This window comes from Cherax quadricarinatus, chromosome 9 (assembly GCF_038502225.1).
Source record: "Cherax quadricarinatus isolate ZL_2023a chromosome 9, ASM3850222v1, whole genome shotgun sequence".
In the NCBI taxonomy this organism is placed as follows: Eukaryota; Metazoa; Arthropoda; class Malacostraca; order Decapoda; family Parastacidae; genus Cherax; species Cherax quadricarinatus.
Window position 1 is genome coordinate 48441695 of NC_091300.1, and position 13842 is coordinate 48455536.

The window sequence follows — 13842 nt, forward strand, 5'->3', positions numbered from 1 at the left end:
CCTTCACTAATACTAGGTCTAGATATACAGGGTGGCCTTCACTAATACTAGGTCTAGATATACAGGGTGGCCTTCACTAATACGGTGATCAGTAATCGGGTTCCATTAATAATCCGGTACTAATTTCGGCTAGCATAATTTCAAATTTCCAGGGTTGCCACACCAACCTGCTGCTACTGTTGGTGGCTCCGCTTCCTGCATAAGTCATACCAATTTCTTTTTCTCCATTTATTGTTATAACCTGCTCACTTTAAGCCCGATGCCATGGTTCCAATGAATAAAAAGAAATGTTTCTCGTTGTGTAAAGCACCTACACCATACATTGTCTATAAGAGATAAGGTGGCTTTGAAACCACTGTCGGTTTCCATGGGCTCAGCTCACTCAGACAAGCTGTAACAGGTAAATCTGGGCCTACATATGGGAGAATAGGTATGTGTGGTAAGTGTACACTATATAAAAAAAAGCCTAGAGCAAGCAATGCATAATGAGAAAAAACTGCGACTGTTTTTGGTGTAAAATAGCGATTTTGTGGAGCATTTTTGTGTGGATTTTCTGGTAGTCTCATTTTGTTTGGTCTTATTTGATAGAGTAGACAATATATTACAGAAATAGATATATAATTTTGATGAGTTTCACATCGGAAAGTATTTTGAATTTGAACTCAAAGTAGTGGATATATTCGATTTTTGCTAATGTTCAAGAGTAAACAAATGAAGTCACCATCGAATATGTGTGCAACTGGCCGGTCTAGTAGGCAGCCATGAATGGGTTGATATTATTTATACAATTTCTACAATATGGCAGTAGTCTGCATAACAGTAAATCTTCCATTGCTTGTGTGAATAAATATTCAAACTGAAAAGCAACCATAGAATAAAAGGTGCCTAGAGACGTGACTAATGAACAGAGAAAATGTTATTTGAATGCTAGGTGTGTCTGCATTTTTTTTCTGGACCCTATTTTGAAATTGACATCTCTTGAAATTTGTGTGTAATTGACTAAATTACCGGATTCTGACCACTTTATTGGGTAGCTAAAATACGTAAATGGGCAGTTTCTTGTACTCAATCGACAGACTAGAAGGAACACTAGCGACATAGCTATGAGTTTTGTCGACTGGACCAATAGAATGGGCCAAAAATAGGGCATAAAGTGGGTGAAATCACAGGGGACTAAATATCGCCGTTGAGTGTATTCTAACCTAACCACTCTGCAATCCGGCAAAATTACTTGTCTGGCACCCTATAGGTCCCGATAATGCCGGATTAGTGATAGTCACCCTGTAGTATGATTATTTTTTTAACACATCAGCTGTTTCCCACCGAGGCAGTGTGACGTGGAAAAGAACAAACACTTTTATTATCACTCTATCATTGTCTTGCCAGAGGCAGGCCTACACTAAAGGTAAAAAGCTGCATCATATCAACACCCCTCCTTCAGAGTGCAGGCACTGGACCACCCACCCATCTCCAGGACTCAAGACACATAGCTTGCAGTACCCCTTCCCAACAACCTTTCCTAGGATGAGCCCAACCCCAGCTTCCTTCAGATACTGATGTATATGCCCCCCATGGCATTCTATTTTGTTCCACCCTCTCTAAATGTCCAAACTACCTCAACAACCCTCCTCAGCTCTCTGGATAACACCTTCAGTAATCCCCACACCTCCCTCACATGAAGGTACGGATTCTCCGCATAATATTCATACCACACGTCACCTTCAGACATGACATCTCCACTGCCTCCAGTCTTCTCCTTGTTGCAACATACACTACCCATACTTCACACCCATATAAGAGTGTGGGTGCCACTATACTCTATATTCCAATATATTAACTTTAGTAACGTATAGAGGAGAAGGGGTTACTAGCCCCTTGTTCCTGGTATTGTAGCCGCCTCTTACAACATGCATGGCTCATGGAGAAAGACTTCTGTTCCAGTTCCCCATGGAGATAAGAGGAAATAAAAAAAGAACTAGTAAGAAAATAGAAGTAAACCCAGAGTGGTGTGTATACATGCATGTGCAGTGTGACCTATGTGTAAGAAGAAGTAGCAAGACGTACCTGAAATCTTTCATGTTTACGAGAAAAGAGAACACCAGTAATCCTACCATCATATAAAACACTCACTTGGCAGGACGGTAGTACCTCCCTGGGTGGTCGCTGTCTACCTACCTACCTACCTTCTTTTACATACCCTACCAAATTCGTCCACCAACCTCTGCAGTTTCTCTTTAGAATCTCCCAAAAGCAGAGTGTCGTCAGCAAATAGCAACTGTGACAACTTCCACTTTGTGCTAGATTATTTATCTTTTAATCCCACACCTCTTGCCACCACCCGTGCATTCATTCTCTTACAACCCCATTCATAAATATACTGAACAACTACAGTGACAGCATACATCCCTATCTAAGGCCTATTTTCACTAGGAAAGAATCACCATCTTTTTTCAGTACTCTAACCGGAGCCTCACTAACCTTGTAAAAACTCTTATCTGCTCTTAGCAACTTAACACCTATTCCATACATGTGCAACATCTGCCACATTGTCCCCATATCCTCCCTATCATGTGCCTCTTCCAAATCCATAAATGCAAAGAAAACCTTTTGAACCTTATCTAAATACTGTTCACTTATATGCTTCCACTGTATACACTTAGTCTACACATCCTAAAGCCTCCTTATTCATCTGCACGCCTGCTCTCCGTCTTACCCTTAATTCTGTCAATTATAACTACCACACACTGTTCCAGGTATACTCAACAGGCTTATTTCCCTATAATTCTTACACACTCTTTTGCCCTCTTTGCATTTGTACAAAGGAACTATGAATGCTCTCTACCAATCCCTAGGTACCTTCCCTTCTTCCATACATTTATTAACTAAAAACACTAACCATTCCAAGACTATGACCCCACCTACTTTTAACATTTCCATCTTGATCCTAGCAATCCCTGCTGCTTTATCCCTTTTATTCTACCTACAGTCTCAAGTACCTCCCTAACACTCGCATCCATCTCTTCCACTCCTAAGAGATATTGTTCTTCTCTGGCCAATGCATGAAATCGTAGCTTCACAATCTTAAAAACATTTAACAGCTCCTCAGAATATTCCCTCCATTTTACTAATACCTTTAAGTCTCCATTTAATAACCCTCTTCTACTTTTAATTAACTGTGAAATGCATATATTCCCTAGGTTTCCTTAACGTATTAATCTCATTCCAGAACTTTTTCATATTCTCAGCAAAATTTGTTGATAGCATCTCACCCAATCTCTCATTAGCTCTCCTTATACATTCCTTCACCACTATCCAAACCTCTGTTTTTCTCTCCATATGCTCCTTTCTACTTTTATTACTTCTACTTTGTAAAGACCTCTCATATGCTAACTTTTTCTCTATTACTACTCTTAACCTCATCATTGCACCAATCACTTCTCTTTCCTCCTGTACCCAACGTCCTATTTCCACAGATTTCTGGTGAACACTTTAACACTACATTCTTAAATCTACCTCATACTTCTTCAGTCTCATTAGCCATCTTTCTACCAATTGTTGCTTATATCTTACCCTAAGTGCATCCTCTTTTAGTTTATAAATGTTCATCTATCTCTTACTTGCTCCTTCCATTCTCTTTGCACCCCATCTACCTTTTACTCTCACTGTAGCTACAACTAAAAAATGATCTGATATATCTGTTTCCTCTCTATAAACATAGATTAGTGGGGTTTGTACAAGGAAATTATAAGTGAACATAGGAAAGAGCAGGGCGATGAGGACAAAAAAAATTGTTAATGAAAGACTGGATATCAGACTGGAGGAAGTATGGAGGAAACGAGTGTATACAGATATTAGTGAGTGGACTTGTCGGCAGATGGGTCTATGAAAGACGAGGTGAATCATGGAATTGATGAGGGGAAAAAAGTGACTGATGTGTTCTGAGGAGTCTATTGAGAGATGGAATGCTATCCATGTAAGCAAAGAGGGGGATGTATGAAAGAATAGCTATATAGGTGCGAAGCATGGGTGGTGAATGTTGCAACAAGGAGAAGGATGGAGGCAGTGGACTTATAGTGTCTGAGGGCAATGTGTGGTGTGAATATAATGGAGAGAATTCGTAGTTTGGAACTTAGGAGATGTGTGGTTATTAAAAGTATTATCCAGAGGGCTGAGGGGAGAGAGGTTATTAAGATGGTTAGGACATTTTAAGAGGATTATGAAATTATATGACTTGGAGGGCGTATAAATCTGTAGTGGAAGGAATGCAGGGCAGGGATTGGACCAGGAAGGTTTGGAGGGAGGGGGGAAAAGGAGGTTTTGTGTGCAAGGGGCTTGGACTTCCAGAGTGAGCATGTTAGATAGGAGAAAGTGGAGATAAATGATTTTTATGACTTTACGTGCTGTTGAAGTGTGAACATTGTAACATTCATGAAGGGATTCAAGGAAGCCAGTCAGCAGGATCTGAGTTCTGGAGGTGGGAAGTACAGTGCCTGCACTCTGAAAGAGGGGTGTTGATATGTTGCAATTTTTTTTAACTGTAGTGTGTGTGCACCTCTGGCAAGACAGTGATGCAGTGAATGATGATGAAAGTGTTTCTTCTTTTTCAGGTCACACTGCCTCGGTGGGAAACGGTCGATGTGTTAATAAGAAAATAATAAATAAAATCAGATTAATATTTCAAACACAAGTAACTGGAATGTATAACTATTGTAACTACATATAAGTAAACACTTAAAAAAGAAAAGCATAAAAATATTACAGGTGAAGTGTTAAAATACTTATAGTATTTATAAAACACACATGTTACTTTCAGTTCAGTGACAGTAGTGACGTCCAGCAGTGTACCTTCACTGAAGTAGAGATAGTGTTGACATCTGGGAAGAGTTCCTGACACTTCTGGATCCAATCTTCAGCCTCCATGTTGCTCTGATCAGCTTCATCAATGACTGCAAATACCTCCTGTGCAGTGGTGACTGTGTCGAGGCACTCCAGCATGGTCTGCAGCTGCTTCTTTCCATCCTCTCCTTCTGTTGTCATATTCACCACACTTATATCTTCCTGTTCCAGGAGCTCTATTGCTGCCATGTTCTTCTCCATCAGATCATAGAGTCTGTCCTGCAGTTGGTGGTGCAGGGTCTTCCAGTCCCTCACCAGCCCCTGGTACTTGCCCAACTGGGACAGCATTTCTTCACACTCACTTATTAGGTTATTGATACTGCTCTTCTCTTCCTGTACCATAGACTGTAGCTTTTCGCTGAAGCCTCTTTTGCGATCTTGACCACATTTTGCTAACACTGCGCCCGCTGGTGTGAGATGGGTATCCTTGAATTTCTTTATGAAGGCCTCCACAATGTAGCTGATTGGGAATTGAGTAGCAGCTGTGGCGCTGTGCTCAGCACGGCAGCTGGGACAGGTTAGTTGAACATCATTTATTGTATCTTCAATACATTGTGAGCAGAATGTGTGGCCACACGGCAGAGTGCGTGGCCGTCGTAGTTCTTCATCATAATTGTCAAAACACACTTTACACTCCTCTGGATGGTCGTTATCCTGTAGAAATGAAAATTGTTTGATATTGCACTAAAACACGGTTGAATTATATTATTGATATTTTATACTGAAACAGTGTTGAATTCAATTAAATTACTCATCAATTAAGAATTAATATTGAGTTCATAGACAACTTTGAAAATTCAGAGGATCGATAAACTTATCGATCCTCTGAATTTATCATCGTAGTAACCCTCACACACACATCATACATACACTATAGGTATATTCCTAATCTTTATCAACAGTCCAGTTCATACATACATTAGAGATATACAGGATCATCAACAATTCTAGTCATATACACAGACGTATATAACATTATCGAGAAACTAAGTGTCATTACTGTTTGTACAAATACAATAGGTCCTGCTTATACTGAGGATTAAGTCACTGACTCCTGCAAAAATGGGAAACATAGCCTTTTTTCACTTTCAAATGCATATGAAAGACTAATAACATATTTATGCTATCACATATTGAGCAATAGAGCCAGGCCTAAAAAATGCATATACAGTACATACATTATACACCTTAAAATAATTTAGTCCTTAGCTTATAGTGAGTGGTAAATATATTTATTGTAGGAAGTCTGAATGTACGTACAGTGGGTATTGTGGAAATTAAATCACTTGCATGTACCTCAACATTACATTCATAGACGTAATCTCATGGGAGGTGACAACCATATATTGTTTACAGTAGTTACCCCGTGTAGAAGTGAGAGAAAACTTAAGCCACTCCTGGTCGCAGCAGGTGGCTCCTTCGACCTCACAAATCTTATCCCCATCCATCCTAGACTAGTACCATAAATTAAGGTTGGATAACACCAATAGGTATGGCATTACAAATAAGTTGTGGACTGTCTGTATATATTGGACGGATTAGAAAAGGGGGGAAGGGGATACACGTGAACCAGATTTTCCCTGGTGGTCACTAGATGTAGTTGCATCACCCACAACCTTATCATGTAACATACCTAACTGGCCAGTATCAGTTTACTAAAACTAGAAAGGTTACTTAACTGTGGGTGGATGATGCTCCTTATTTCCTCCATCCACCATTCAAATTCAAATTCAAATTCAAATTCAAAGTTTTATTCTCTATAAGGATTACAATGCTGAGTTTAGAGAATTTGGTTATTGTGTGGTTTACATGTAGTAAAATAATGATTACAGAGTGTACCACTAGAACACCTAGCATGGCTAGGCATTTCGGGCAGACTTAGTTTAATTCTTCATTTTAAAATATTACAAATTATGAGGTAAGTTGGTATTATGGCTAAGTGACTAAATACTAGTTTGTAAGTTTAGCAATGTGATTGCTTTTGTTTTGGCACAGTACATAGTTTCAGTATTGGAGTATCACAGAATTCATTATTTTAAGATTGAGATTAATATTTCTGTTTATGGTCAAATGGGTGAGTGAGTGTAAGTGTGAACCACCAGGTGGTATTCGTGTAGTTAGTAGACAGGGTGTATCAGGGAGATAAGATGTTTTCTAATGGTAGTTTTAAAGGTGATGAATGTGTCTGCAGTTCTAGAGTTCTCAGGTAGGGTGTTCCAGATTTTAGGGCCTTTGACATACATTGAATTTTTGTAAAGGTTCAGTCGGACACGGGGAATGTCGTAGAGATGTTTGTGTCTGGTGTTATGCCTGTGGGTTCTGACACAACTATCAAGAAAGCGTTTTAGGTAAAGGTTGATATTGGAGTTTAAGGTCTTGTAGATGTAGATTGCACAGTAGTAAGTGTGGATGCACTGAACAGGGAGTAAGTTTAGATCTATGAAGAGTCGGGGGGGGTATTGCCAGGGATGGGATTTAGTGATTATTCTTACTGCAGCTTTTTGTTGGGTTATTATTGGCTTTAGGTGTGTTGCTGCAGTTGATCCCAAAGCACAAATAGCATAGGTGAGGTATGGATAAATAAGTGAGTGGTATAGTGTGAGAAGGGCATTTTGCGGCACGTAGTATCGTATCTTGGAGAGGATCCCAACCGTTTTGGATACTTTTTTGGATATGTGTTGGATATGGGTACTGAAATTCAGGTTGTTGTCAAGGTATAGGCCTAGGAATTTGCCCTCATTATGTCTGGTAATTAGAGTGTTGTCGATCTTAATGTTAATTTGTGCATCTCCTGCTCTGCTACCAAACATAATATAGTAGGTTTTGTCAGTGTTAAGTGTAAGTTTATTGGCTCTCATCCAAGTCGATATTTTGATCAGCTCCTCGTTAACAATGGTGTTGAGGGTGGCAAGATTAGGGTGAGAGATGACATAAGTCGTGTCGTCAGCAAAGAGAATGGGTTTCAGGTGTTGGGATACGTTTGGAAGATCATTGATGTATATGAGGAAGAGCAGGGGACCAAGGACACTTCCCTGCGGAACTCCAGTATCAAGTGGCCATGTTGTTGAAGCTGTGTCTTTAATGGTGACATACTGATACCTATTAGTAAGGTAAGATTTGAAGTAAGCAAGCGCATGGCCTCTTATACCGTAATGGTCAAGTTTGTGGAGCAGGATGTCGTGGTCTACTGTGTCAAAAGCTTTTCTTAGGTCAATAAAAATTCCTAGTGGATATTCCTTATTTTCCAATGCTGTGTAAAGCAGATCTAGTATTTTTATGGTTGCATCATCAGTGCTTTTATTTTTCCTGAATCCAAATTGGCAGGGGTTAGTGACTTGTTAAAAAGTAATGAATATAGTGCGAAAGGACATGAGCCGCTCGCTTGTACATTAATGGTGGGACATGAGACAGATTCCCTGAGTTATTTTGAAATGACTTTATAATCTCGGTGACTTCCGTGGGCTCAGTTGGTGCAAGATAGAAGGAATTTGGGAAATTCCCATCTAGGTAGTCTCCGGCATGGGCATTGGTATGTGAAATTTTATTGGCGAGATTAGATCCAATGGTTGAGAAGAAGTTTATCTTGTTAGCTGTGTCAGTGGGATGTAGTATTGTTTCATTAGGTTTAGTTAGGACAATATTCTTGTTTTTTTTAGTTAGGACAATATTCTTGTTTTTTTTTCATGGGTCCCTAGAATCTGAGAGTGTTTTCCAGGTCTTTTTTATATCTCCTCTAGTGTCTGTGAATCTACTGGAGTAGTATAGTTGTTTGGCTTTCTTTATTACTTTGGTGAGAACTGATGAATAGTGTTTAAGAATATCTTTGTGTATTAAGCCCTGTCTATATTACTTTTCATATTGGTGTTTCTTGTCAATGGATTTCAGAATGTTGCTGGTTAGCCATGGGCAACCAAGCCGTTTGTTTGTGATCTGTTTCGTTTTTATAGGACAATGTTTGTTGTATAGTCTAAGTAATTTATTAAGAAAAATGTCTGTCCAGTCATCAGTACCATTGGCCTTGGAGAATTCTGTAGGCCAGTCAACAGTCTCTAGGTCAACTGTGAACTTCCTTATTGAGGCCTCGTCATGGAGTCTAAATGAGACTTTGTTGTATTCAAGTGGTGGTTTACTAATGTTTGTCAGGAGGAAGGTAGGGTAGTGGTCTGTAGTGCTATCTGTGATTATCCCTGATTTAAGGGGGGCTAGTATATTGGTCCATATGTGGTCTATTATGGTTGCACTTGTCTCAGTGAGCCTGGTTGGTTTAGTTATTGTTGGTATGAGAAGTGTGTTGTTCATATTGTTGGTGAAATCAGTTACAGGCTGATCATCTAGTATGCCAAGGTTGATGTTGAATTCTCCAGCTAGGAGAAGCTGGTGCTTATTCATTTGTTTGTTTGTTATTAGTGACTTTAATTTCTCACTGAAATTTGGGATGTTTGTGTAAGGTATCCGGTAAATGGCACCGACTGTTATAGATGTCTTAAGGTTTTTTACAGTAAAATTAGCAAAAATGTATTCCCCATATTCCTGCTACACCGATACGGTTCTTATTCCAGCAGGACGAGGTATCCGTTGGCTTGTTCCGGTTAAGGAGCCGTGACTCCGGAAAACCTCCACGATCCCCGGGACCAAGTTCACGAGGTTAACATGTGCTCACTCACTCGGGGAATGGCGGCTCATATCACTTCAACCATTCCTTAACTTATTGTTATTATCACTGATTTCACTACAATTCACAAGACGACTAAACGTCTCGTAAATTTTACACACATTAGAGGTCGCTCCATTAAGAACTGAGCTCGGTAAGCGTCGATTAAATAGTCGGGCAATCTTCCCCCCGAACACTTGTCACGGCTTGGACTTCTAGCAAGCTTGCGTGAGCATATTAGATAGGAGTGAATGGAGACAAATGGTATTTGGGACCTGACGAGCTGTTGGAGGGCGAGCAGGGTAATATTTAGTGAAGGGATTCAGGGAAACCGATTATTTTTATATAGCCGGACTTGAGTACTGGAAATGGGAAGTACAATGCCTGCACTCTAAAGGAGGGGTTTGGGATAATGGCGGTTTGGAGGGATATGTTGTGTATCTTTGTAAGTATATACTTCTAAACTGTTGTATTCTGAGCACCTGTTGTATTCTGAGTGCTATGCTTTGCAGTACTATATTTTACAGTGCTACATTTTACAGTGCTATGCTTTACAGCATTTCGCTGATACAGCAATTATTAATTATACCCAGTCCTCATTTATTCTGACTTCCTACGGTATGTATAGTCATCACTCACTATAAACTAAGGATGAGAATATTGTAAGGTATATGTGTACTGTATATTTATTCTTTAGGCCTAGTTATATTTATCACTTAATATATGATGATGTAAACATATTTTCAGGCTTTTATATGCATTTGAAAGCGAAAAAAAAGCTATGATTAACTTCACAGTAATTTTTTGCTTTACAGCAGGTCTCCGGAACCTAACCTGGGCACAGCTTGATGTTTGATAGTTTATCCTGCTCAACCATTGGATTATTGGCAGTAGATGAACTAAATATCCTTCCCGCTGGCTATCACATGTTAACTTATGTACTTGTAGGTCAGTGATCACAGATTGTTCTCAAGATTGTTATGTCTTTAATTAGTTCCTTATTGTTTGTGAATATAAAATCAAGTTTTTTTTTTTCAATAGATTCTGTTGGTTCAGTGTAACTTTCCAGTCTTAGGGGTTCCCTGGTACGTGACTGTTAAGCTAGAGTACTTCCTGGTGCTATTTCCTCATGAAATTCTCTTCAACACTGCAGCAAAATTAATGAGGAAACATAAATGGAAAAAAGTTCAAACTAATTATTTCTGGCAACCTCAAAAACAGGTGATTAGTGTACTAGATAATCTATGTTCAAAGGTGAAGTCCCAAGTACACCTAGATGAAAATATAACCAGTTTGTCAGCGTCCCACTGACCTGGGTAGTCCTAGAGAGGGCAGCACTTTAGTGCCGCGAAATATGAACTAAGCTGGCAGACAGCATAGGCTGTCTGTGCAGACAGTACAGGCAGTATACATTTGCTCGGTGGTAAAAAAAACTCGGTCTCTCTCTTTCTCTCGTAGGAACAGGGCACAGAACACAGAATAAATATATATATATATATATATATATATATATATATATATATATATTTATTTTTTTTTATTATCACACCGGCCGATTCCCACCAAGGCAGGGTGGCCCGAAAAAGAAAAACTTTCACCATCATTCACTCCATCACTGTCTTGCCAGAAGGGTGCTTTACACTACAGTTTTTAAACTGCAACATTAACACCCCTACTTCAGAGTGCAGGCACTGTACTTCCCATCTCCAGGACTCAAGTCCGGCCTGCCGGTTTCCCTGAATCCCTTCATAAATGTTACTTTGCTCACACTCCAACAGCACGTCAAGTATTAAAAACCATTTGTCTCCATTCACTCCTATCAAACACGCTCACGCATGCCTGCTGGAAGTCCAAGCCCCTCGCACACAAAACCTCCTTTACCCCCTCCCTCCAACCCTTCCTAGGCCGACCTCTACCCCGCCTTCCTTCCACTACAGACTGATACACTCTTGAAGTCATTCTGTTTCGCTCCATTCTCTCTACATGTCCGAACCACCTCACAACCCTTCCTCAGCCCTCTGGACAACAGTTTTGGTAATCCCGCACCTCCTCCTAACTTCCAAACTACGAATTCTCTGCATTATATTCACACCACACATTGCCCTCAGACATGACATCTCCACTGCCTCCAGCCTTCTCCTCGCTGCAACATTCATCACCCACGCTTCACACCCATATAAGAGCGTTGGTAAAACTATACTCTCATACATTCCCCTCTTTGCCTCCAAGGACAAAGTTCTTTGTCTCCACAGACTCCTAAGTGCACCACTCACTCTTTTTCCCTCATCAATTCTATGATTCACCTCATCTTTCATAGACCCATCCGCTGACACGTCCACTCCCAAATATCTGAATACGTTCACCTCCTCCATACTCTCTCCCTCCAATCTGATATTCAATCTTTCATCACCTAATCTTTTTGTTATCCTCATAACCTTACTCTTTCCTGTATTCACCTTTAATTTTCTTCTTTTGCACACCCTACCAAATTCATCCACCAATCTCTGCAACTTCTCTTCAGAATCTCCCAAGAGCACAGTGTCATCAGCAAAGAGCAGCTGTGACAACTCCTACTTTGTGTGTGATTCTTTATCTTTTAACTCCACGCCTCTTGCCAAGACCCTCGCATTTACTTCTCTTACAACCCCATCTATAAATATATTAAACAACCACGGTGACATCACACATCCTTGTCTAAGGCCTACTTTTACTGGGAAAAAATTTCCCTCTTTCCTACATACTCTAACTTGAGCCTCACTATCCTCGTAAAAACTCTTCACTGCTTTCAGTAACCTACCTCCTACACCATACACTTGCAACATCTGCCACATTGCCCCCCTATCCACCCTGTCATACGCCTTTTCCAAATCCATAAATGCCACAAAGACCTCTTTAGCCTTATCTAAATACTGTTCACTTATATGTTTCACTGTAAACACCTGGTCCACACACCCCCTACCTTTCCTAAAGCCTCCTTGTTCATCTGCTATCCTATTCTCCGTCTTACTCTTAATTCTTTCAATTATAACTCTACCATACACTTTACCAGGTACACTCAACAGACTTATCCCCCTATAATTTTTGCACTCTCTTTTATCCCCTTTGCCTTTATACAAAGGAACTATGCATGCTCTCTGCCAATCCCTAGGTACCTTACCCTCTTCCATACATTTATTAAATAATTGCACCAACCATTCCAAAACTATATCCCCACCTGCTTTTAACATTTCTATCTTTATCCCATCAATCCCGGCTGCCTTACCCCCTTTCATTTTACCTACTGCCTCACGAACTTCCCCCACACTCACAACTGGCTCTTCCTCACTCCTACAAGATGTTATTCCTCCTTGCCCTATACACGAAATCACAGCTTCCCTATCTTCATCAACATTTAACAATTCCTCAAAATATTCCTTCCATCTTCCCAATACCTCTAACTCTCCATTTAATAACTCTCCTCTCCTATTTTTAACTGACAAATCCATTTGTTCTCTAGGCTTTCTTAACTTGTTAATCTCACTCCAAAACTTTTTCTTATTTTCAACAAAATTTGTTGATAACATCTCACCCACTCTCTCATTTGCTCTCTTTTTACATTGCTTCACCACTCTCTTAACTTCTCTCTTTTTCTCCATATACTCTTCCCTCCTTGCATCACTTCTACTTTGTAAAAACTTCTCATATGCTAACTTTTTCTCCCTTACTACTCTCTTTACATCATCATTCCACCAATCGCTCCTCTTCCCTCCTGCACCCACTTTCCTGTAACCACAAACTTCTGCTGAACACTCTAACACTACATTTTTAAACCTACCCCATACCTCTTCGACCCCATTGCCTATGCTCTCATTAGCCCATCTATCCTCCAATAGCTGTTTATATCTTACCCTAACTGCCTCCTCTTTTAGTTTATAAACCTTCACCTCTCTCTTCCCTGATGCTTCTATTCTCCTTGTATCCCATCTACCTTTTACTCTCAGTGTAGCTACAACTAGAAAGTGATCTGATATATCTGTGGCCCCTCTATAAACATGTACATCCTGAAGTCTACTCAACAGTCTTTTATCTACAAATACATAATCCAACAAACAACTGTCATTTCGCCCTACATCATATCGTGTATACTTATTTATCCTCTTTTTCTTAAAATATGTATTACCTATAACTAAACCCCTTTCTATACAAAGTTCAATCAAAGGGCTCCCATTATCATTTACACCTGGCACCCCAAACTTACCTACCACACCCTCTCTAAAAGTTTCTCCTACTTTAGCATTCAAGTCCCCTACCACAAT

The 13842-nt window shown here is 39.9% G+C and overlaps 1 protein-coding gene across 1 annotated transcript in view; it reads right to left on the reverse strand.

Moving 5' to 3' along the window:
* Positions 1 to 13842, reverse strand: part of LOC128686023 (uncharacterized) — a 128309-nt gene that overhangs the window by 62875 nt on the left and 51592 nt on the right. The window contains exon 3 of the mRNA XM_070083421.1: positions 4846 to 5550. Coding sequence (XP_069939522.1) covers positions 4846 to 5550 — 705 coding nt within the window. The remainder of the gene's footprint in view (positions 1 to 4845; positions 5551 to 13842) is intronic.